Consider the following 26,661-nt stretch of genomic DNA (forward strand, 5'->3'; position numbering starts at 1 on the left):
TTTTATTTTAGGGCAATATTGTGAAAAGAAAAAAACATTCCTAGATCACATCTGCCAAATGCTCAGGCATCACTCCTCACGTGATTTAGGGGAACCAGATGGGATGTTGGGGAATGACCCTATGTCAATAGCAAGCCAGGCAAGCACCTTACCTGTTGTATTCTCTCCATGGGCCCCCAGGTATTGTGAAATTTTCATGGGAGAAATGGCTGTATGTCGTTACAGACCGTATGAACAACCAGACAACTGCACAGTAAGTGTGTAATGAATAACATTATTAAGGGAAGAGGAGAGGTCCAACTCTTTCCTGTTCAACCCATTGAACTATTATATTATTCTGCCCTATACCCTCCTCCCATGCCTATATTCTCAATGTCTTCTTTCTTCCTCCTTTATTTTACAGAAGTCAGCGCATGCCATCCTCCTGCTTAAAAGCCTGGAATAGCTTTTATTCATTTGGAATTAAAACACCAGTTTTGGGGAAGAGGTGGAGTAAGCAAACCTGGTGGTTCTCAGATTTCGTATTCAGGAATCACTCACTCCTTGTGGATTCTGGGGATAATATGTGATGTGGGGAACTGAGCCCAGGTGGGCTGTATGCCAGAAAAACGACCTACCTTCTGTACTGTCACTTGGGCTCTGAAACACTACCTTATACTTAGCTTATAAATTATTATCTGTGCCCATAAGCCTAGATGTATGATGTATACATTTATGTAGTATGCTCCTTATCATATACCTGTAAAAACCAGATTCCTGGCTCATTTTGGAATGCACCACACTTATTTTTGTTTGTAGCCTTTATTCTGACTCTCCTTTAGATCCTAATATGGGTGCTCCTTTGTAAAACTCAGATATTGGGGGCCAGATTGATAGCACAGCAGTTAGGGCATTTGCCTTGCACGCAACCAACCTGGGTTTGATTCCTGGTATCTCATATGGTCCCCTGAGCCTACCAGGAGCGATTTATTAGCACAGAGCCAGGAATAATTGCTGAGCACTGCCAGGTGTGGCCCAGAAACAAAACAAATAAAACAAACCCCAAACCATCAGATAGCAACTTAAGTGCCACTGCCCCAGAGAATACTTTCCTGACTATTAACCCTCTCCTTTCTCAGTACTTAATTTTTATCTAATTTGCTTAGTCTCTACCCCTATCCATCACATTGACACAGAATGCCAATTTCCTAAGGCCTTGAATTTGAACTGTTCTGTCTCGTATTATAGAACAGTAATTTAGAGCAAAACCTGCTACAGAGTAAAGTTGCTTTGACTGATCTTTCAATGTTGGCTTATTTTTCAGGCCTTGCTCAAGTTCTGCATTGGACATATCCCATTTACCTACCCCTAATGTTCATTCTCAGCATCGCTTACTATTAGAAAGTATCTTTTATTTTCTCAATATGCATTACTATTCCTCTATTATGATCTATACTCCAAGAAAAAAAATCTATCACTTCCTGCTGTCCCCCACTCTTATACTACCATCGTATTGTCTACACCTTGCCAGACTCTAATAATTACTGTTGCACAAAACATGATGAGGACATCTGCTCAATGTCATCAATCCATTTATGGTGCAGCTTGAATCTGTTAGAATCAAACCCCATGCTCTTTACCTTTTAACAGTATGCAGTAACAATGAAGAACTAGTTACTGCTTTCAGGAAGATATCTACTGGGCTGAGAGCTCAATAAAAGAGGAAGAGATTTTGTTCTGTGATTTTATTTACCATTGCATCTCCCAGAAATGAACCAAGGAAATGGGAAAAGACCAACAAACCACAAAGTGGAGACTTAAAGGACCCGGTGATCTTTTTTTCCTTTCCCTATAGGATGGAATCCAGAAAAGTTTTATAAACATCTAAACAAGGCAAGAAAGCTAATGGTATCAAGGAGCTAATGACCATGGGAAAGGACTCCCAGGACTAAACTCAGGACTAAATGACCTTGGTTTGTACTTTGCGTTTTGAGTTCAGGATTTACTTCTGGCTCTGCAACCAGGGATCATTCCTGAAGGGGTTCAGATGGCCACATGAGGTTCTGGAGATCAAATACGGGTCACAGATCGCCTAAGGTTTGTTTGCTTGTTTGTTTAATGCTCTTTAAATGCATGCAATGGTGTGTCTCATGGAGAAGAGAACACTGGAATAGGTTAGAATTTCTTGCTCTAGCAAGCGCAAATTATGTCAGACAGTTTTGATCCACCTGCCACAGAGTGTTGCTGGCAATGGCCCGAGTTTTGTTTATCTCAGCCAGTCTTTGGCTGTGCGGTTCTGTTGAGTGTTGCTTTTCAGTTATCTGCACATTGTTTTCATCAGTGAAACAGAAGGGCTTTGGGGAAGACTGCAATAATGCTACTAGAGTGCTTTTACAGTCATCCCACAGTAAGCCTTATATAGATGTCAGTTGTCACATATTACTGATCACACAGCTAACCTCACGATCAGCTGTTGACTAATCACATGGCCCTGAAGCAAAAAAAACAAACAAACAACAACAACAAAAAAATAACTCCATAGCCCTTTGAGTTAAAAAGTGAGGCTCCATCCAACATGGAGGATGTTAGGACTCCATCACCATCAAACTGGCCTCTTTCTTTTTTGAAGTGATTTGAAAAAACTAATTTAATAATCATATTTTTTTTAATTTTCTTACTGCAATTTTTTTACCTTGAAATATTTAGTTTAATAGACACAGGCTGACTATTGCCTAAGGTTTCAAAAGCTTAAAATTATCATTGAATCTAGAAACAATATGCTATAAATGACATAAGAAAATGGAATGAAATATTTCTGTCATTCTAAGTATTTTAATGATGCGTATTATTAATACATTTTGCAGTTTTCCACCTGTATAGAAGTTAGCAATATATTAGCATGCCACATAGAGGATTTCACTTGGAAATTATATTTCCAATTTCTTTTATATGTATCTTTATTTAAACAGCTTGATTACAAATGATTGTAGTTGGGTTTCAGCCATGCAAAGAACACCACCCTTCACCAGTGCAACATTCCCATCACCAATGTCACAGATCTCCCTCCTCCCCTCCCCACCCCACCCCACCCCTGCCTGTACTCTAGACAGAGGCTTCCAACCAGGGAAGTAGTTAACTGGCCTCTTTCAACCCCAAGCGCGGCCAGCCGCTCTAGCCCAGCCCCGGAGGGTCTCGGTGGTGCGAGGCTCTGCGCTTGCGCAGTGGGTGCGGAGGGCGCCGAGCCGGCCCGGAAGCGGAGAAGTTGTGTGTGTGTGTCGAGGCGCTTCCCTTGGCAGGTAACACGCGCCGCCCGGCCCGGCTTCCGGGGCGCAGCCTGGGCTGGTTCGTGGCCGGCCTGGGCCTCGTCAAACTTCGGGGCGGGGGGACCCCCGAGCCTCACGACCGCCTGGTACCTCGTCTGCCGGCGCCTCGCTGTTCCGCTGCGTCGGACGCCGCCCCCCACCCCCAGGCGGCCTAGTTGCCCCTTTTGAAATCCCGAATTCCCGCGCTTCCTGGCCCCCTCCTCTGAGATCGGGTTTTGGGTCTCAGGTTTAGGGGGACGAGAGCTCGGTTCCTTCCAGCATTCGCTTTATTCCATTGGAGGGGTGCACTCAGAGCCCCCTCACATCGGTTCGCTTCTTCTAGCTTTGATCAGAAGGGCCCCAAACCAGTGCCAGTCCAAAGGCAAGACATACTGATCCTCGCATTTGTGTTCAGCACTCTTGATTCCTTTACCTGCCCCTTAGGTGTCAGGGCATTCATTCATTCTGCCCATCCTTCGGGACCCAAACACTCACATTTTTTCTGAATTTAAAACTGGCTTCTTTAAATGATGCAACCCAATTCAGACTGACTTGCATTCCAGTCAACGCTGTGACAGGTTAAATGTGTGACTAGGACTAGGACTTCCTTTTTTTTTTTTTGCCCGAAAATGGGACAAATCATGTTTCTCTAGGTGTTTCCCAGAAATGAGAGGGTGAAAATGTTTGGCACAGCAGCATTGTACTGATGCCGGTAATTCTTGTGAACAGATTCCGAAAGAAGTACGATTTTCTTAGAATCAGATGTTGATTGTAATATAATATATACACTCACATATATAATATGTGTGTAATAAATGTGAGTTTAATAGCCACAAAGCCTTTTCCATCACATACAGGTTTCTTGGTCGGTGGGGTGGGGCGGGGTGGGGTGGAGGTGGGGATTTAGGCCATACCTGGAGGTACTCAAGGCTCCTGGCTTTGTGCTTCAGGGATCTTTCCTGGCACCTAAGGCAAATGCTGGACTCATTTAGATCATCATCCATGTACATCATCTTTCTACCTCCAAGGAAGTCACTTTTTTTTTGGCTACACCCAGTGCTGCTCAGGGGTTACTCGTGGCAGGCTCAGGGGACCATATGGGATGCCAGAAATCAAACTCTAGTCCTTCCCGGTTTGTCCGATTGCAGGGCAAATCTCTGGCCCTGGAAGCCACATTATAAGTGTTGTTACTTAATATTTAGGAATGCTTCATGAAGGGCAGGTACTTTGTCCTTTTGTTGGTACAATTTGATACGTTCATTTTGGAAAATAAGGAAATGATTTCCAATGTCAGAAGTTTCAGAAATGTCAGTTACCTTATTTGGCAATGAATCTCTGAATCTTTGCTGGGGAGGACATAAATAGAAGAAAGACATGCAGAACTGGAGAGATAGTATGGTTGGCTGATACAGTGTTTGCCTTACACTTAGCCAACCTAGGTTTGAACCCTAGCATCTCATATGGTTCCCCAAGCCTGTTGGGAGTAATTCCTGAGAGCCAAGACTACCTCGCTGGATGTGGCCCAGAAACAAAAAGACTTGCAGAAACTATGGTATACGTGAAAACATTAAAACCTTTTGTAATAGAAAATTTTAACATATACAAAAGTGGAAAACACATGTGTTTATTATCAGCCATCTTCAGAAATTGCCTAATTGTTTGGGTTTTTTAGGGGGAGGGGGTCTGAAAATACAATAAATGGAATAAATGGTTACATTTTAGGATTATATGTACTTTTAAAATGGTATGATTTAGGGGCTGCAACGGTAGTGCAGTGGTATGGCGTTTGCCTTGCACACGGCTGACCTAGGACGGACCGTGGTTCGGTCACCCAGCGTCCCATATGGTCCCCCAAGCCAGGAACGATTTCTTAGTGCATAGCCAGGAGTTACCCCACAGCGTCACCGGCTGTGGCCCCAAAACAAAACAAAACAAAAAATAAAACAGTATGATTTGAAAATAAATAGTACAGAATTGTTTGCATGGTATTACCAATTTATGGATCCGAAAATATTAAGTTCGGTGTAGAAAAAGGGCAAGATGTACCATAAAGTACTAATGAGTATCTCTTTGTTGAGAGGACTGGAGATAATTTCCCTTCAATTTTTAGGTCTTTTATAAATATTTCACAAAAATCATGTAACAACAAAGAAACAACAAAAAATACTTACCTGCACCAATAGTAGAATTTGATGGAGCAACTTCACTGTAACAAAAGTTGCTTTAATTTCTGTTGATCTTTTGTTTTGCAGCTTATGTTTGTATAAGCATTCTAGTTTCCTCTTGGCTTTATTACGTACTTTATACTGAACTTATGTTTCTATCTAGGTCACCCAAATCTTAAACCAATCAGATTTAGTGCAAGTGTTTTGACTATAAAATTGTATTCCCTTATTTAACCAGTGTTCTCTCTCAAGGAATAATATTTCCTGAGAAATGTGAAATGACTTTTTTTTTTTTGGTTTTTGGGCCACACCCAGCTTTGCTCAGGGGTTACTCCTGGCTGTCTGCTCAGAAATAGCTCCTGGCAGGCATTCAGGGGACCATATGGGACACCGGGATTCGAACCAACCACCTTTGGTTCTGGATTGGCTGCTTGCAAGGCAAACGCCGCTGTGCTATCTTTCCGGGCCCAATAATATATATATATATATATATATATATATATTTATATATATATATTTATATATATATATATATATATATTGGTGAAATGACTTTTATTTATCCATCTTTCTTGTCTTTTTTATCCTGAGCAAGGATGGAACTAATACGTTATCTACTGACACACTCTTTTTAAACAACCACTTTGGATAATTCAAGTAATAATTATTTCTTCACAATAAATCATCTTGCTCAGGAAGAGGATACAGGGGTGAAGGTGCTTTCCTTCATATGAAACTGCCCTTTGTTCATTCTCCATCACAAAGTGCTACCTGAGCATCACTAGATGCTTGAAAACTTCCCCTCACCCCAATTATTTTTGCTTAAATAGATTGTAATGAAATCTGGCCAAAGAATCATTTCTTTTTATTTTTCTTTCTCCCCTTCAAAAAATTTCTGCATTTAGTGAATGAGTTAGATCCAGGGTTTTTGTTTGTTTGTTTGTTTTTGGCCCACACCTGGTGACGCCCAGGGGCCACAACTAGCTTGCGCTCAGAATTCGCTCCTGACTTGGGGGCCCATATGGGACTCGGGGATCGAACTGCCGGCCGTTCCCATCCTAGGCTAGCGCATGTGGCAGACGCCCTGACCACTGAGCAGATTCCCCAGCCCCTACATCTGCTTTTCAAATCAGCCTATTAAAAAATTATGGTAGGAGTTATCTAACAAGAAAATGTATAAAGGACTTTTGTTGCAGATCAGTTTGTAACGAAACTTTGCTTCCTAGGTATTCCAAGAAGTCTTTTATACAGATGTCTGTAGAGATAATATGGATCCATCTGGAGGAGTTCTCCTTTGGGTGAAAGCAGAACCCTTTATTGTGGGTGCCTTGCAGATCCCCCCTCCATCCAAGTTCAGTCTTCACTATATCAGGAAGATCTCTACTTATGTGCGAACCCGGGCCTCAGAGGGTGCATACCCGCGCCTGTACTGGTCTACCTGGAGGCACATTGCATGTGGGAAGCTGCAGTTGGCTAAGGATCTGGCATGGCTTTACTTTGAAATATTTGATAGTCTTGCAGTGAAGACACCGCAGGAGCGCCTGGAATGGTCTGAGATTGTGTCCAATTGCTTGTCTGAGGAGGAAATTGAAAAGCAGCGAAATCAGGTATGGGTTTAGCTGTATGTGTATATGTGTAATTATTTTGGGAAGTGGGCTATTTATTTTTGTATTAAGCTGTATAGTGTTGCAGTTTATTGAATTCTGTGACTCCAGAGCACTATTTGAGCTTTAGCAGTTCATTTGCAGTATTTAATAATTAGTCCATACTTAGCAATTCTTATTCACCTATTCCCAAGAGAGCAATACTACAGAAATTCTGTAATTGAAAGAGAAATATTTTCAACAACTTGAAAAATAATTTGAGGTGAATGCATGCTTCTGAACCTACTAACACTTTTCTGTCAGAACACCAAACGTGCTGATTTAGAAATGACTAACTCAGCATTTATGCCTCCATGAAGCTCATAGAAAGAAGGAAAAAAGAAAAAGCATAGTAACAAGCTCATTTGTGAAATTATTAAATCACCAAGGAAGTCATTAATACAGTGGTAGAAGGATTAGTGAACTCTTGTTGTTATAGGTCCAGTCTGTTAAATTGGGGAGGAGAGTGTTCCTTTAGGGATGAAAGCATCAAAGAAATTAAGTCATCCAGAAATTCAAAGCTATGATACGATGAATTTTAGGAGCATGTACTTAGTTGCAGAACATCCTGGAAGAAGGCCAAGTTTGAACATGGTGACTACTTTTGTGTGCATAGTTACAGCTTCCAGATTTCCCAGAAGGGAGAAATGGGGAAGGGTGCCTGCACTCATCCAAAAAAAGCCTGAGTGATATCAGCCCCTAATACCCAGTGTACCTGAAGTGTGGTCAGATTGGCGTCCCTGCAGGGAATCATTGAGGGTCAGTGTTGAGGCTGGGCCATCAGGGTAATGGTGATTCTGAATGATAGAGGCAGCAAGTGTGTCTTCTGCAAGGTGAGGCTTGGCCCACCCTCTCCTGAGATGGTCAGCTTTGTGCTGTGTGGGCTTTGTAGCCGTAATCTTTTACGGCTCAATTTATATCTCATTTGAGAAAGACTGAGTCTTTGGAGCTGACCTGGTTTGAATATGGCAACTGTGTTTGTGCCCTTTTTAAAGAATTTGATGAAAACCCAATGCTTCCCTGAAAATGCTTACACAATAAGCATTTGCTTGTAATTTCATACAGTATATCAATAACTGATACTTTCTTTCTTTTTTTTTTTTGTTTTTTTGTTTTTTGTTTTTTGCTTTTTTTGTTTTGTTTTGGGGCTATACCCGGTGACCCAGGGATTACTCCTGGCTATGCACTGAGAAATCCCTCCTGGCTTGGGGAACCATATGGGATGCTGGGGGATTGAATCGCGGTCTGTCCTAGGCTAGCGCTTGCAAGGCAAACGCCTTATCGCTCTGTGCCACTGCTCCGCCCCCTGCCTGACACTTTCATGATTAATCTCTGAGCCTTAGGTTAAGTCATCCTCTTATTCTGACTAAATTTTCTCCTCCCTTTCTTCCATTTACTTTTTCAAATTAGTGTGTGTGTGTGTGTGTGTGTGTGTGTGTGTGTGTGTGTTTAAACCTTGAAATAATCTTTGTCTGTTCTTAATCTTTTCTTTTCATCTATTTAGAGGGAAAAGATTTAGTTTTAGAAGGCCAGAGGTAGCCTGTGGAGGAGGTAAGTGACTATAAGCCAGTTAGTTTAGGAACTCTTACTTCTGAATATCCTAGACAGAGCAAGTTTTGACAGTTGTCTATTCTGTTTTGAATTTATCTTACGATGTCTACTTGATGTTGACTAGTGATTGAAGATGTGGTTTTAGAAGATGTTTTCATCATTTATTTTCTTCCTGTACAGCTTTCTGTGGATACCCTGAAGTTTTTGCTTTTCTTATACATCCAGCAGTTAAACAAGGTCTCTCTGAGGACCTCTTTGATAGAAGAGTGGCCTAGTCCTAGAAACAGATCTCAGTCTCCTGACCTCGCTGAAAAGTCCAGTTGTCATAAGGTACTGTTACATTTAGGCTTTTTTTTTATAAGGGATGGTATACAAACAAGATGATTTATTGGAATTGCTTATATCAGTGGTCCTCAAACTATGGCCCGCGGGCACATATTGTATTTGTATCTGTTTTGTTTCTTCATTGCAAAATAAGATATATGCATAAGAATTCGTTCATAAGTTTTGTTTTTACTATAGTAAAAACAAATGGTCTGAGGGACAGTGAACTGGCCCCCTGTTTAAAAAGTTTGAGGACCCCTGGCTTATATAAATGAGCAATTTGGTTGCTTTTGTTCAATTTTTATTTTTCTCACCAAATGACAAAGCAAATCCAATTTATTTGATCTCAGTCAAAATGGAGAAGTTATTTCTGTTCCTTTACTGCCATAGAAATCCCTTACATAATTTTGAGCAAACTATTCACCATACATTTTTAGTATCCCTATTTTTTTCCACATTATTGAAATCAAATCTGCTTATTTGTCGAAGTTAATGTACATGAGAAAATACAGTTTTTGCAAACTTTGCTGAGTCTTCTGGCACATTTTATAAAAATGCTATCCTCTGCGTAAGTGATTTGCCTAAATCTATTTAAACATAGCACGCTTAAGTAATTATACATGCATGATGTGTGATAATAACCTTGATGTTAAATTTAACTCTCCCATTGTGAGAGTTAGCATGTCTTTTTTTCTCTATTCTGATAATAGGAAAGCAAACCTAGTTTGGGAAAAATATTTTGGAAAAGAAAGTAACTAAAATTTGCTATGTATAGATTCTTCAGCATGTTCTAAGTCTAAATAAATTGATACTTGAACCTTTCATAATATTTTTTAGTTATAGCTTAATCTATGACATTGTTCCTCCTAGTTCTGCTTCAGATTCTTCTCACTTTTTTTAAAAGATCTCCCCTGACTCTTTATCTGTCATTGCTCCTCTGGAGTGTGTCTCTGATAAATTTGTCTCCTCATATCTTCTGTGCTCAGATTTTAGATCTCTTCAGTTACTCCGTTCTAGATTTGCTTCTTCCCAAGATGCCCATTTCTACCTTTAATTTCAGATGTCTGATTTCAGCACTATTAGAGATGTTATTCATTGTCTGCTCACAACGTGTAGTTGCAGCTGAAGAGTCACCATTGAAAGCTAGGATTTTAAGCTAAAGTAGCCTACATTCAAATCTTGCTCTGCCTCTCTTAATCTCACACAACTTTATTAATTTCTCTCATTCTTTGTTTTTCTTTAATAGAGGAAGACCATGTCTATTTCTGAATAGTGATGAAAATTTAGTAAATATTAGTATGAGATTTGTTTGCATCCTTACATTTAAGTTTCCCTTTATGTTATATTGCCTTTACAGATCAAAGTTTATCACCAACCACCCAGACTTTTTCTTACTACTCATAACTAAGTAGTTTTTATTTCTTGAAGTAGTTTTAATTCTTCATCTGAAGTAACTCTTTAAATTTCTGCTCCTTTTTGAACCCCCCCCCCCCAATATAAGTACTAATGGCTCTCTGGGATGGGAGGGATTGGTTTCTGTAATTAGATCCTAGCTTGTCACCTTACTTTTAGTTGGCAATAATCAACTTGCTCTGTACTTCCAAAAAATGCATCTCCTATCTAAACTCCATCAAGGAATTCTGGTTTTCATTGTTACTTTCACAGTGTTCTCCAAGTAGTTATCTCAGGTCCTCTGTGGTTTGGGGTGGAGGAAGGGGTTTTGCATAGTAAGAGAGAGTGTTAATAGCTCTCTTTGGTAGTCTCTTTGACATCTGAGTGAGAACTTATTCAAAAATAAAATAAATATAAAAATATAGCTAATTAGAAATTAGTTTGAAAAACCTTAGCATGCAAAGTAAAGTTCTGATGTCTAGGTATTTCCCAATCATAAACCTTACATGATTTAAAGTTAATATTTTAGCTGCCACTTTCTTTTTTTTTTTAATTTTTTTTAAAATTTTTTTATTTTTAATTATGAGAACAAGGATGCAAAGAAAGAGGACACGGTAAAGTTACAGTGGAAGGACAATCACCCATAACATAATTCTCAGAAGTCCCCTAGCTGATATCTTAACTTTGAAATTTCAGCCAAAGAACATTAAGATAAATAAGACAGAATCCATGTACAATTACTTTGTCCCTCAAGTCCCCATATAATGTAACACATTATAATATTTCTTAACAGCACACAAGGCAATCTAAAGCCATAAAACTTACATAACTCCTTAAACATTACAGGCATAGTATTTTTTTACATTTCCATATACATGCATATTAGCTTAAGTTAACCTCAAATTTTAAGTGGGTTCTTTTTAAGGATTAGAGTCAAAGGAGCACAGTAAAAATGGTGTTAGAGTGGCAATTGTTGTTTGCATAGGCCCACCAAAATATGAGAGGCATGGAAAGAAATAACCTTCGCCTAAATACAAAGAGACCCGACCCCTGAAGTTTCCTGGCACAAGACCAACTCTAGGCTCCAGGCAAGCTAGATCGTCCAATCCAAGACATTGTCTGTAGTGCCAACACACTTTTATTTTTCACACAGTCTCTGTTTTTGGTATCATGTTTCTGTATTAAAGATCCTGGAATGTGCATATCCTACATTGAAGTCAGGATGTGGAGCGTCCTCTCGTTTCACCTCACAATCAAAGGGCAATGCAGGGAGCCCTGTCCTGTAAGCAGGTCGTTGTTGTTGTTAAGTCTTCTCAGTGTTAAGGGAAGTCTCTTTTGAGCAGGTCGATGTCTGACCGATGTAGGGTCTTCTGTGGTAGAGGATTGCTTCCAGGTGATGTTATAGACCAGCCTGGATGTTTCGTGGATGGCTTCCCTGGTTCAGGGGTGAATGGAAAATGACCTTTCTTCTGAGGTCTGTGCCAAGCTGCCACTTTCTATATTAATCAAAAATCTATTTAAACAGTACTCCACTGTGATATTTTTTTCAAGTGTTCATTGTTTTTCTGATGCTCACAAAACTTATAAATCTATACTACAGGTCAGTATTGTATTATAGTTATTGTTTAGACTGGTTTTATTTTCTATTCCATTATATAAACTGAGTTTCTTGAGGACAGAACTATTTAATTTACTTAATTAGTCACTTAACCTGGCTGATAACACAAAGAAGAATTAAACTTATTATATCAAATTAGCAGAATCTAGGAATATTTGCCAAACACTTGCTTCATAAGAATAAATGAGATTTTTTTTTTTAAACTTTTAAAGGTGTTCAGTAGCTTTGTTACCTTTAGCGAGTTCCTTACCTTTTTATATGTGTATTTCCTCAGTTGTAAAGTGAGTGTAGTAATGGGATCTATTTTAAGGTTGTGATTAGCTTAAAGCATTAAATATATAACATTTGGGGCCGGAGTGCTAGCACAGCAGTAGGGCATTTGCCTTGCAAGCAGCTGAACCAGTACGGACCTGGATTCCATCCCCGGCATTCCATCAAGTCCACTGAGCCAGGCGTGATTTCTGAGCACATAGCCAGGAGTAATCCCTGAGCGTCACCAGGTGTGGTCCAAAACCCAAACATATATACAAACTGTACTTTGGCCCACTATGAATTGTTTTTGAATTATATGAGTTGGAGAGTCTGTTTATACCTATCATATACACAAAAATTTCACAAGGTTTATATTTTCACCTCCAATATTTCTTTGGGAATGAGGCAAAGTATAAGTGCAAAAAATTAAAATGTTTGTTTCAGGTCTTACAGAATCTATTCTGTTAAGAATACTTTCTTTTGATATTTTTTAGAACTGGAATGATTACAGTCACCAAGCTTTTGTCTCTGATCATCTGTCAGATCTTCTTGAGCTGCTTATAGATCCAGAACAACTCACTGCATCATTTCATTCAACCCCTAACAGTCTGGTCTCTCAAGAGGCTATTGTGGCACTTAGCTTTCTTATTGAAGGTACTGTGCAGAAAAGCAGGAAGATCTACCCACTTCATAAACTTGCACTGTGGGAACCACTGCATGCAGAGAGTGGTTTCTCAAAGTTCTCTAAGACCTTTTCTTACTACAAGCTGGAAGCCTGGCTGAGAGCCTGTTTGACTGATAATCCATTTGGTACATCTGCTTGCCTCAAGTCTGGAAAGAAATTGGCTTGGGCTCACCAAGGTATTTTTAAATATATTTTAAATAATACTACATTGAATGACAAGTTAGGAACCTAGTGTTTTCTGATATATTAATAGTCAAATATCTTATGTAGAACACCTAAAATTATTGCTCCTATAATAAGAAAATTAAAACCAGTATCTTCTCTCTTTTATATATAGCTTTTTCTTTTCTATCTTAAGGCAGTAACAGCTCAGATATTGATTTATTAATCTAGGTTATTTTGAAGTTAACAGACATTTCAGCTCTAGTGAATCTTCTCTTTCCATAACTTTTCTCATTTCTAACTTTGGGGGGCAGTGATAGGCACTGCCTGGTTGTACTCTAGGAATTATACAGAGCTGAGATGCTACCGAGGCTTCCCACAAAGCAACCACTTCACTTTTTAAGCCATCTCCGTGGCCCTCTTTTCTGACTTTCTCACTTTTATATGCTTATCTACTTGAGTATTTTCTACTCAGCATAGCAGAATTTGGTCATTCCATAATTACAACCTTAGACACTTGATTGAAGATGAGGTCCTTTTTTAACTACACATAGATCAGCAGATTAGAGATTTCTAGATTGGAATTGAAATTTAGAGAGAATCTGACCTTGGTTGTATCAGTATCTAGTTCTGATAATTCAGTAATAGATGCTAAAAGGGTAGGGATAGGTACAGATACCTTATAACTTTATAAGCCAAGTGTATTGGACTAGATGGCAAATTAATGGGGAGAAAACCAAACCCAAAGCACTAGAATATATTGATAAAACCTTTTAGTTTCAAGCACAAAGAAATCTTCTGTGCTCTAAATGATCATTAAGAAGAAGATATGACTTCTGTGTAGATAATCCATTTTGGGGCTAGAGCGATAGCACAGTGGTAGGGCATTTGCCTTACAGGCGGCCAACTCAGGACATACCCCATTTTGATTCCCAGCATCCCATATGGTCCCGCGAGCCTGCCAGGAGCGATTTCTGAGCTCAGAGCCAGAGAAAATTCTTGAGTTCCCTGACACCCCCCCAAGAAAACCACCCAAATTAATTTTGTGTTATATTTTTATAATACTGAAAATTAAAATGGTTGATCAATATCTTCAGCAGAATCTTGAAGCAAAGAGATTGTGATCCTACTATACCTGTGGAGCTCAAGGATTATTCCTGACTCTGAGAGCTCAGAAATTACTCTGGCAGATTTGGGAGACCATATGGGATACTGGGGATGGAACCCACATGGTCATGTGCAAGGCAAATGCTCTCTCTCTGTACTATTGCTCCTGCCCTTGCTACCAAGCTATTGATTAAATATGAGGTCAGAAAGTCTTTCATTTGTGAGGTTCCCATAATTATGGAGAAGATACACCTAGCGATGCTCAGGGGTTACTCCTCACCTTGTACTCAGGAATTACCCCTGCAGGTTCAGGTGATCATATAGGATGCTGGGGATCAAACCCAGTTCAACTGCATGCAAGGCAAGTACCTTTCCTGTTGTATTATTGCTCTGGCTCTGTAACAATTCTTTTTTTTGGGGGGGGAGGGGGGTTTGGGTCACACCCAGCAGCACTTAGGGGTTACTCCTGGCTCTGTGCTCAGAAATCGCCCCTGGCAGGCACCGGGGACCATATGGGATGCTGGATTTCGAACCACTGACCTTCTGCATGAAAGGCAAACACCTTACCTCCATGCTATATCTCCAGCCTTGTAACAATTCTTAATGTTGATAAAAGAAATAATTTATAGGTTCAAGTAAAGTTTAAAACATTGTTAAATTAGGGCCTTCTAGTAAGAAAAAGAGAATGTAGTTAACCTTTTAGTATTATACTAAAGTGTTGACTGTGGAAGATAGTAAAACCACAAATGATTTTGTTTGTTTGGGGGCCATGCCTATCTGTGCTCAGAGCTTACTCCTGGCTCTGTGCTGAAGGATCACTCCTGGAGGGCTGAGGACCATATGGGATGCCAGAGATCAAGTTTGGATCAGCCACATGCAAGGCTAGCACCTTAATGGCTGTACTATTCCTCTGGTTCCCAGGATCTCAAATAATTGATTTTTTACTACTAGAATTTAAATTTTCTACATTCACATATTTTAATGAAGGACTGACATAATTGTTGTGTTATCTTTATTGAGATAAAATTAGTTTATAAAAGGGCAAATGTAGGGTGTTTGCCTTGCACATGGCCAACCAGGCTTCCATCCCTGGCATCCCATCATCCCATATAGTTCCTTGAATGCCATCAGGAGTAATTTCTGAATGTAGAGCCAGGAGCAACCCCTGAGCACTGCCAGATGTGGCAAAAAAAAAAAAAGAAAAGAAAAAAGAATAAGTGGGCAATTTTGTGTTGTCATACCACACCCATCACCAGACATTGGTAACTCTCTACCATAGTCCATAAAATTCTTCCTTTCTAATCCCTCTTCTATAAGTTCTTTGTCAGAGCTTGAATTTTCATTGAATATTGTCTATTTCCTTGCTTGGCTATTAACTATAAGTGGGTATTTTTTGTCTTTCTTCCTTTGACTTATTTTATTTAGTAAATTATTTAGTAAAATTGGAACCGTTCAGTTCCAACCACATTGAAGCAAAAAGCAATAATTCATCTTTTTTTATAGATGAATATTATTTATATATTGCTTTAAAAAGAAGAATAGGTATATACTGCCATTTGGCTAAATATCTTTACAAGATTGTGGGGTTTATGTCTTTGGCAATGTCAAAGCTAGATACAGTCTGAGAAGCAAATTACATAATTGCAGGACTGTGTTAGCAGAACAGTTTACGAAGACTTTGTATCAGTGTGCAGGAAAGTATCATGAATAACAGGGAGATATGCTATTTGTACTGATCTTGGGAATAAGTACATGAACCCAGATGGAAATGGTATAGTAATTGATTAAGTATTATAATAATTTGAGATATTTTAGAGGTAAGGATGTCAATTAAGGCATGTAAATGAAGATATATGAAGTGAGCCAGGCCTGCCATTTTTTAGTCATAAGACCTTAGTGAACTTTATTTAATTTGAAGAACAGAAGTAAAAACAAAACAAACTTTTAATCTATGGGCAATATGAATAGATTGAAGATTTAAAGTTGACTTTTAACAAAAGTTCTGGACTGTGGCAAATATAAAGAAAAGTATCCCAAAGTGCGCTATGAAAACTAACTCTGCAGTAACTTTGTAGTAAAGAAAAAGCCTGATTTAAAAAATTACCACTACCTTAGTCGATCAATTAACATTTATGTTAACAAAAATAAGTCAGGTTAATAAAATGTGTCTGTCTTCTAATGTGATAAAAATGACACATTATAAGGGGCCTGATCAGTGGTGCAGTGGTAGGGCATTTGCCTTGCACATGCTAATTTAGGACGGACCACGGCTCAATCCATTGGTATCCCATATAGTCCCCCAAGCCAGGAGCGATTTCTGAGCACATAGCCAAGAGTAACCCCTGAGCATCATCGGGTGTGGCCCAAAAACCAAAAAAAAAAGGGACACCTTATAAGATCTTCCTGAGTGCTGCCTAAGCAAAGAGAAAAACATACAAATCTAAATAAAAGAGCAGCCTATAAAAAATGTGACTGTATCTTTACTTAGTGACTTTATTGCAAGGTACAGTAATATTCATAAATTCCCTTGTTGCTGTAATCTTATCTTTCATCTCTTTTCTCCTCTACTTTTTTCTTTTCATTTCTTTGTAATAATTTTAGTCCTACTTATCTGGAAACATATGCATTATGATTAACTATGTGACATATGGTCTTTAAATTAAATAAGGTGATTTATATTAATATATTGCAATGAGAATAAAACTACTTTAAAAAAAAAAGAAAAGTAGAAAGAATGATAAAGGAAACATTACCCAATATCCATGTATTATATTTTTGTAGCCTATATCTATATAGATTTAAATATGTATACACGAGGGTACTTATAATCTCACAATTGTTTTGAATTGAAACTGTCCCATTCATTTATCTTTCAATAGTTGAAGGGGCGACCAACAGAGCTAAGATTGCTTGTAATACTCATGCCGCCCCTCGGATGCACCGCATGGTGGTGATGAGTCAAGTTTACAAGCAGACATTAGCCAAGAGTTCAGATACTCTGATGGGTGCACACGTGAAGATTCACCGCTGCAATGAATCTTTTATCTATCTGCTCTCTCCCTTACGGTAAGCACCATCTTCATCCAGTTCTGACTTTGTGACATTCTCTTTTGACTATAATTGATCTTTCTTTTGCCATCAGGAAGTAGCCTTGTAATAAAATATTAGTAATATTATAATGAAATTGTTTTGTGTCTTAACTCTGATATAGAGGAAATTCATCTTTTTTCTTCTTCCACCTTTTAGCTCTGTGACAATTGAGAAGTGCAGAAATAGCACCTTTGTCCTGGGCCCTGTACAGACAGCACTTCACCTCCACAGCTGTGACAATGTCAAAGTCATTGCTGTTTGCCATCGTTTATCCATCTCTTCTACAACAAGCTGCATCTTTCATCTTCTGACACCTACCCGCCCGCTTATTCTCTCCGGGAACCAGACAGTAACTTTTGCCCCCTTTCATACGCATTACCCAATGCTGGAGGATCATATGGCCAGCACTGGCTTAGCTACAGTGCCGAACTATTGGGATAATCCAATGCTTGTATGCAAAGAGAACAGAGACACAAGTGTCTTCCGCCTTTTACCACCCTGTGAATTCTGTGTGTTTATTATTCCCTTTCAAATGGAAGGGGACACAACAGAGATACCTGGGGGTCTTCCATCTGCATACCAGAAAGCACTGGGTCAAAGAGAACAGAAGATACAGATCTGGCAGAAAACTGTGAAGGAGGCTCGTCTGACAAAGTGAGTGCTTTCTTTTTTTTATTTTTGTTTTTTTGGGTCACACCAGCAGCGCTCAGAGGTAATTCCTAGCAGATTCAGGGGACCATATGGGATATTGGGGATCGAACTTGGGTCAACTGCATGCAGTGCAAATGCCTTACATGCTGTATTGTCACTCCAGCCCATTGTTTTGGGGATTTTTTTAGATGTGGGGGTATCACACCTGATAATGCCTCTGCACTTAAGAATTATTCCTGGCAGTGCTAGAGGTATAAGGCAAGTACCTATCCACTGTACTATTGCTTCAGTCTCAAAACGATTGCCTGGGAAAGTGAATTATACTTAATTGTGCTGAAGTATTGCAAACTATAGTGTGCCTTGTGCTAAAACTTTTGTTTGGGAAATGAGAGAGTGGATATTTAAATGTTAGGCTTTTAAGTTTCTTTTGTTTTGTTTTGTTTTGGTTTTTGGTTTTTGGGCCACAAATCGGCATTGTTTAGGGGTTACTCCTGGCTGTCTGCTCAGAAATAGCTCCTGGCAGGCACAGGGGACCATATAGGACACCGGGGTTTGAACCAACCACCTTTGGTTCTGGATCGGCTACTTGCAAGGCAAACGCTGCTGTGCTATCTCTCCGGGCCCCTTTTAAGTTTCTTTTACGAAACTTTGGTTTAGTTGGCAGATTGAGCACTTTCTGTTTGTTTGCTTAAAGAAGGTAGATTTTTCTGGGGTTACTGGCTGTTTGTTTTTTTTTTTAATGTGGTCAAAGTGGATTACAATTCTTTCACAGTAATATTTGAGGCACATAGTGACAATGAATGAGGGGCATTCCCACCACCAGTGTTGTCCGCGCTACACCCCTGTATCCAGCATGCATCCCACATCTCCCTCCTTTACCCCCGTATTGCTAGTGCAACTGTTCCCCCTGTACAGCTTGTTGTGGTTTGGGTATTGAGGTATTGATTCTGTTGTCGTTGACCTTGGATTTGGTATTCATGTCTGATCAGTTTCTATTGCCACCAAATGAACATATGACTGTCTGGTCTTGGTACCATCCATTTTTCCCCCTTAAATTATGAGGCTGATTAAAGTGATTCCAGTAATGTTGTTCTATTGGAGATATAAGAAAAGATATGGAAGAAGAAAAGAAAAAAGAAAAGAAAAGAAGAAAAAGCCAAAGAAAAAGAAAAACTGGGTGTTATAAATGTCCATTTTGAAGAAGGGGAAAAAAGAAGAAAAAGATAACAAAACAAAACAAAGCAAAAACAAGAAGCAAAAAAAAAATCAGACCAGCAACTTCTTAAAAAACAGTTGTTTCTTCTTCTTCTACTCCTCCTCTTCCCCTTCCCACCCTCTTCCCCTTCTTCCCCCCCTCCTCCTCACATTAAACATTGGGGAAATTAGAATGGGAATTCTATTGGCCTAGGAGATACAGGGTACGGGAATTCCCTTGGCTTAGCCTTAGGAGATAAAGGATTTCTCTGCCCCTGAAGCATACTGCCATGGGAACAACTACAGGGTCCATACTCATTTATACACCACAAGGTATTTTTATGGTGACAGGAAACTTTCCACTCAGATGTGAGTGATGACATCCTGCCTCTGTAGCTGGAGACCTTGTTCTTTGCATAGGCCATAGGGCGAAGGCTAGGAGAGTTGTTTTTTTTTGTTTGTTTGTTTTTTTGTTTTTTTTTTTTTTTACGGTCTAGGAGTTCTGTTTCAAGCTGTTGTTGCATTCAGTCTTTTGTAATTAGTGATCTTGGTTTTTGCTCAAATCTTAGGACAGAGCCTAGGATGTAGTCTTTTCAGCATTGTTCCAGAAGTTCTGCTCAGTTGCAGTTGTCAAAGTCAGACCTCTGGGGTTAGAGATCTTGGCTTTTGTGCGAATCCTAGGCCGAGAGGTCTAGGCTAGAAACTTTTTCACTGATCCCTTGGTAGGTTTTGTCCAGTCCATGTTTGTCAATCAGTCTTCTGTTGATAGCGATTTTGGTTTTTGTTTAGGGCAAAGGATGATATGTCTCTTGACTGCATCATACAGTTAGGTGATGAGATAGGGCAGCCCTCTCATACCTCAAATTGTTGCAGTTTTCTCATGTCAGGATGTCATGTTAAAATTGATGCATGTTGGTGCTGGGACAGTATTTCAAGTTTCCCTGGGAGGAGTTTGGTTCATGGTGCGGTTGCTGGGATCTGTGTCGGTTCCATATCTGGGATCTGGGGTTTTGGGTTGGATAGTCGCTGTCCAATCACATGCAGTCTTAAGTTGGGTCCACATGACATATGTTCAGGGTGGGAGACGTCCCTGTATTATAAAAAGTATGGGTTCTTATCCCTTGTAGATAAGAGCTTGTTTCTGTGCATAACATTTCCCTTTATTAAGAGTGCCTATGCAAAAGGGCATGGTGATATATTATATTGCTGGTGGATTTGGAGGTAAGAATGATAGTCTGCACAATCTCTGTGCCCTGGTTTTGACCCAAGCTTTTATCCCCGGCAAGACTTTCCTTGTAGGTTTTCATACCAAGCAGAATCAAAACAGATAAGTTGGAGAAAGAGGAAAAAGAAAGAAAAAGAAAGAAAAAAAGTCTTTCCATAAAAAGAAAAAAAATATGTATAATAGAAGCAATAAATAAAAATACATTTAAAAAAAGGCTTTAAAGAAAAAATGCTGGGGCCGGTGAGGTGGCGCTAGAGGTAAGGTGTCTGCCTTGCAAGTGCTAGCCAAGGAAGGACCGCAGTTCGATCCCCCAGCTTCCCATATGGTCCCCACAAGCCAGGGGCAATTTCTGAGCGCTTAGCCAGGAGTAATCCCTGAGCATCAAACGGATGTGGCCCAAAAACAAAAAAGAAAAAATGCTCTTTATGAGGCTAACTTACTTTTGGGAATAAGCAGACCAGGAGGTACTATTATAGAGGAATTAAAAACATAAAGGAAATATAGGCTTTCCCATTGAGTCTTGTGGGGGTGGAATCCAGAGCAGTTTTTCATCACACATCCTGTCTTGTTAGGTTTGTGAATTTGTATCCATGAGGGAAGTGTCCTTGGACTGGGGTCCTTCAGGGGCTGAATCCGTAGTATGCACGATTATGAGGGTGAGAAGGGCCATAAAGCATGAATCAGCAGGTGTGTTGGTTGTAATTTCTTGCTGTGACATGTGATGTGGGGCTGGAAGGGTGTCCTTCGGTTTGGGAGCCTGGTTTATTGGAGCAGGAGGTTGATCTCGGTACCTACTGGGTTAATAACCGAGGTTAAAGAGGGTTAAATAAGGAAGGATAATGGATCAGGATTGGGGGATGAGAGGCTAAAAGGATTTCTGAAGGGGGGAGATGAGTAATATATAAGAGGGGCTATATACAATTTAGGCATGGCTTGTTTACAATTTAGGTTTGGCAATCAGAGAGGAGTCTACTTCTACAAACTCATGCCCCTATAAAGACAGACATTAGTGTTCTATTCTTAGGTTGTTATTGAAGGCCTGACCCAGGCCTTCACGCTGGTCTGAGCTCTGAAGATATGATTGAGTTAAGAAAAGATAAAAAAAAAAAATTGGTTAAGATATGGCTTAGGAGAGAAAGGAAGGGAAAACAAAAGATAAGAGAGAAGAGAAAAAAAGAATAAGTAAATACGGTAAAAATAAGTTAAAGAGGATCAGGCCAGTCGGTATTGGAGGGTTTTCCACTTTTGAGGCTCTTCATCACTGACGGGAGTGGTCTTTGCTAAATAAAGGTTTCAGGATTATATAGTGGCTGGAGCTTTTTAGGATAAGCACAGTTTTCGCATCTAGTGTACTAAGCAATGTGATGGTGAGGACTGTAGGATGTGGTTACCCTATGTAGTATTGTGCTGCATCTTAAGTATAGAGATACCTTTCCTAAGGAGCAACTGACAGCGGGAACTTTTTTTTTTAATGGATTGAATTGATGAAGAACAAAGGACAGGGGGGAAAAGAAGTGGGGAAGAAGAGAGAAAAAGAGAAAAATGAGAGAGAGAGAAAAAGGAAGTAGTGATTTACCAAAATGTGTTGGATGAATGGGACCTGTAGTGTAAGTCTGTGGTGTGCCATTGACTGTTCCAGTGGTCTGAATGATCATATGCTTTGGGTCCTAACAAGACATAAACAAAAGGAAGCAGGTAAATTAAAGTATTTTATCAAGACATTGACATAATGGGCACTGTATATGGTATCCAGTATGATTGACAGCAAGGTTTAAAATTAGGGTGTCCACCCTTTGTTTCCAAGGCCCTCACTGGACAAAGAAGCTGAAGGGTTATTTTATACTTGTTAAAATCAAGGCATTAAAGCATATTGTTAGTAATCACTGCAGCGGAAGACCAGACTTCCAATCATATTCTGCACCTGGTTCAGGCCATTGGAGGGAGTCCTGCAGGGGAGCTGGTTTTGTTTTCTCATTTGTTTCTCATTTCTCATTTGTTTTCTCATTTATCAAATGAGAAAAGTAGGCAGTAAGCCAAAAAAGTTTGGTACTTTCTTGTCTAGAACAAGAGATTGGACCAGATAATAGTTAAACCTAGAGCTAGCCAATAGTGCAAAGCTAAATTCTGAAAAAAGGTCAGGAGCATCTTCTCTTTCTTATCTTAAACAGTTACAGATACTCTCATTTAGAGCCTTTGCATCTTTTTGTTTCCTCCTCCTGGGATGTTCTCTATATTTCTTATGCTTAATCTATTACTTTAGTATACTTGACTATTATTATAAAAATGACATTATTCTGTGTTCATTTTTTATAATAGTATTTCCAATACTCTTCAGTTTTTACTTTGCTATATTTTTCTCCAAGGTTCTTAATGACTACTAAAGTTCATATGTGTGATAATTTTTTGTAATACCCATCTTATCTAATAGAATATATAATCCCCTAGGCATATAGACTATACCTCTAACACTGTGAGCTGTACCTTCTACTGTCATGCAGTTCTTATCCCTTAAAATATAAATACTTATCCCTCTAGAGCAGGGGTCCTCAAAATTTTTAAACAGGGGACCAGTTCACTGTCCTTCAGACCGTTGGAGGGACGGATTATACTAAAAACAAAAATTATGTACAAATTCCTATGCACACTGCATATATCTTATTTTGAAGGGAGAAAACAAAATGGTAACAAAGAGAGAGAGAGCGAGAGAGAGAAAGAGAGAAGAAAGAAAGAAAGAAAGAAAGAAAGAAGAAGAAAAGAAAGAAAGAGAAAGAGAAAGAGAGAGAGAGAGAGAAGAGAAAGAAAGAAAGAAAGAAGAAAGAAAGAAAGAAAGAAAGAAAGAAAGAAAGAAAGAAAGAAAGAAAAAGAAAGAAGAAAGAAAGAGAAGAAAGAGAAAGAAAGAAAGAAAGAAAGAAGAAGAAAGGAAGAAAGGAAGGAAGAGAGAGACAGAGAGAGAGAGAGAGAAGAGAGAAAGAAAGAAGAGAGAAAGAAAGAAAGAAAGAAAGAAAAGAAAGAAGAAAGAAAGAAAGAAAAAAGAAAGAAAGAAGAAAGAAAAGAAAGAAAGAAAAGAAAAAGAAAGAAAGAAGAGAAGAAAGAAAAAAGAAAGAAAGAAAGAAAGAAAGAAGAAAGAAAGAAAGAAGAAAGAAGAGAAGAAAGAAAGAAAGAAAGAAGAAAGAAAGAGAAGAAGAAAGAAGAAAAGAAGAAAGAAAGAAAGAAAGAAGAAGAAAAAGAAAGAAAGAAAGAAAGAAAGAAAGAAAGAAAGAAAGAAGAAAAAGGAAGGAAGGAAGGAAGAAAGGAAGAAAGAAAGGGAAGAAAGAAAGGGAAGGAAGGAAGGAAGGAAGAAGGAAGGAAGGAGGGAGGGAGGAAGGAAGGAAGGAAGGAGGAGGGAGGGAGGGAGGGAGGAAGGAAGGAAGGAGGGAGGGAGGGGGAGGGAGGAGGAAGGAAGGGAAGGAAGGAAGGAAGGAAGGAAGGAAGGAAGGAAGGAAGGAAGGAAGGAAGGAAAGGAAAGGGAGGGAGGGAGGAGGAGGGAGGGAGGGAGGGAGGGAGGGATGGATGGATGGATGGATGGATGGATGGATTTCCCTGGCTCTCCACTCAGGAATCACTCCTGGCAGGTGCAGGGAATCATATGATACTGGAGATCAAACCTGGGTTGGCCAGTGCAAGGCACTGTCTATCACTCAGGCCCCACTTAACCCTAACTCCTCTTACACTAGTCAAAGCATTAGTCAGTATTACTGACCTTCAGCAAATACATGTTTATTAAGTAATCATAGTAGAACACAGTATGTTATTACTGATAAGGCTTTAGAAGAAGCATACTGTGTCTTTTGTGTGTACAGACAAACAGCGCAGCAATTTTATAGGACAAGTAATAATTCAAAATAATTTATCCCGTTAAAGTGTTTTATGATCACTTGGTATAAAATCAATGAGGAGTCATGTTTCACCACCTTTTTGTCCTCTCAATTGCATTCATAGGGAGCAGAGGAAGCAGTTTCAAGTACTTGTAGAGAACAAGTTTTATGAGTGGCTGGTTAATACAGGACATTGCCAGCAGCTGGACAGCCTTGTGCACCTTGCAGCAGATCCAAAACAAGCAGTGGGATAAGATGTCTGCATCAGAACACTGGTAGGCCTTTATAATGTAGATAACTGAAAAATAAATTACTTGGGGAAAAATCTTGGAAACTAAACAAATTAGTATGTTACTGACCACTACCAAATTTCCCTACCCTTTTGCAGCCGCTTATACAAACCTCTTAGAATTCTTTTTTTGTTTATTTGTTTTGGGGCCACACCTGGTGATGCTCAGGGGTTACTCCTGGCTATGAGCTCAGATATCACTCCTGGCTTGGAGGACCATATTGGACTCTGGGGGATTGAGCAGCGGTCCATCCTAGGCTAGTGTGGGCAAGGCAGACACCTTACCCCTTGAGCAAGTGCTCCAGCCCCACCTGTGAGGATTCTTACAGATTGATTACTATTGTTGTTTTGATCATTTCATTTGCCAGGATAGTTTACTAGGCTCCTTTTCTGCAATCTTGGCTTCCTCATTCTCATTTTGCCAACCTCCAGTATTTTTTATTTCACAGTCCAGTATAACCACATATCTACTATTTTATTTATTTGAATATTTTGTTGTGTTTGTTTTGGAGCCACACCAGGTATTTTCAGGGGTTAATCCTTTGTGCTCAGGAATCACTCCTGAGCAGTGCTTGGAACCTTATGGGATGTAGGAATTGAACCTGTGTTGGCTGCATGAAAGGAAGGAAGAGTCTTACCCAATGTATATTATTCAAGCTCCACAAAATTATTTTAAATTTAAAAAGAAAAAATTTTGGTTTGGGGCCACACCTGGCGCAGTAGTCAGAGCATATGTGGTACCAGGGATTGGGCTAGGGTCAGAGTGAAAGTGACTGCATACTAGACAAATGCCTTACCTTCTGAATATATATTTTCACTTCTCAGTTGAGCATTTAACTGAAATGGAATTGCAGTCATGTCTGGCATCTTTCTTTAGCATCATGTTCTCAAAGTTTATCCAGTAAGCAAGTCATTTACATTGTTCCTTTTATGACTAGTAATATTTCTTATACTGTATGAGTATGCCACACTTTATGTTTATTACTGGTGGACATTTGAGTTGATTTTACTTTTTATTATTATTATTATTATTATTATTATTTTTTTTTTTTTTTTTTTTGGTTTTTGGTTTTTGGGCCACACCCGGCAGTGCTTAGGGGTTACTCCTGGCTGTCTGCTCAGAAATAGCTCCTGGCAGGCACGGGGGACCATATGGGACACCAGGATTCGAACCAACCACCTTTGGTCCTGAATTGGCTGCTTGCAAGGCAAATGCCGCTGTACTATCTCTCCGGTCCCAAGTTGATTTTACTTTTTAACTATACTGAAATATGTCCTCTCTACTTATGTGTATAAGTTTCTACCTTAGCATACGTTTTTATTTCTCTAGAACATACAAATTTATGTCAAATTTTTTTTGGAGAACTGCTTTACAAAGCTATAAAAACATTTTGTTTGTATAATCTTAATTATTTACATCTTAAAAGTCATGTATGACATTTTATTTTGCATTTGAAAATATTTTGTTAATAAATGCTGAAATTAAAAATATACAAAGGAAATGGAGCAGTAGAAAGGTAAAGTTTTAATTTAGACTAATCCCCTGCCATATTATATATCTACCTATGAATTTCTTCTATTATAAACTAACGTGATCCTCAGAAAAAGGAATATAATTAACTCTAAATTTTATGTAACTTACTATTCTAAACTATCAATAAATGCAGTTTTTCTTATTTCCATGAAGATAATAGAAAATTTAGGTATTGATGTTTTTCTTTTCTTATCTTTCAGAATCCTGGAATTGTAAGGATGCTTGGCAGATGGTGTGTATCGAAACTAAATGGGGAAGGTGCTTGTGCTGCTTAAAAGACCTTATTGGATCTTTATCCTGTTTAATACCTTCCCTGAATTTCTATTCCATACTTATTTAGTCCCTTTAACAGAAGATTCATCTTTGCAAGGCTAAATAGAAAAAGTGAATGAAGGCACTTTACTATATACAAGTTAGTATTGAGCTCATTCTAATTTGAAAGAAAAAGTCACAATTATATGATTAAAGGGTTTTAGACTTTCTAGAATTTAAATAAGAATTCTGTTGTTTATAACTGTATAAAAGGATATTGCTATGTTTTTAAAAAATAATTGGAAGGATAATTTGTTGTGTTGGTATATAAATATAGCAGAAATAGTTTTATGCAAAGATGTTTTAGTAAACTCTAAAAACAATGAAATTTT

The 26,661-nt window shown here is 39.0% G+C and overlaps 1 protein-coding gene and 1 non-coding gene across 2 annotated transcripts; one reads left to right on the plus strand and one right to left on the minus strand.

The window, feature by feature from the left end:
* Positions 1-2,099: 2,099 nt before the first annotated feature.
* Positions 2,100-2,226, minus strand: LOC126012483 (small nucleolar RNA SNORA28). The gene has a single exon (XR_007496946.1). It is a non-coding gene; the product is annotated as a small nucleolar RNA SNORA28 (small nucleolar RNA).
* A 1,014-nt stretch (positions 2,227-3,240) lies between these two features.
* TBCCD1 (TBCC domain containing 1) lies at positions 3,241-26,336 on the plus strand. Its single transcript, XM_049775721.1, has 8 exons — positions 3,241-3,275; positions 6,673-7,053; positions 8,821-8,970; positions 12,721-13,087; positions 17,060-17,246; positions 17,427-17,924; positions 24,319-24,469; positions 26,218-26,336. Exons 2-7 carry the CDS (start codon positions 6,715-6,717, stop codon positions 24,446-24,448), a joined length of 1,671 nt encoding a protein of 556 aa, XP_049631678.1. The 5' UTR covers positions 3,241-3,275; positions 6,673-6,714; the 3' UTR covers positions 24,449-24,469; positions 26,218-26,336.
* The last annotated feature ends 325 nt before the right edge of the window (positions 26,337-26,661 follow it).

Source organism: Suncus etruscus, chromosome 6 (assembly GCF_024139225.1).
Source record: "Suncus etruscus isolate mSunEtr1 chromosome 6, mSunEtr1.pri.cur, whole genome shotgun sequence".
NCBI classification, from domain to species: Eukaryota; Metazoa; Chordata; class Mammalia; order Eulipotyphla; family Soricidae; genus Suncus; species Suncus etruscus.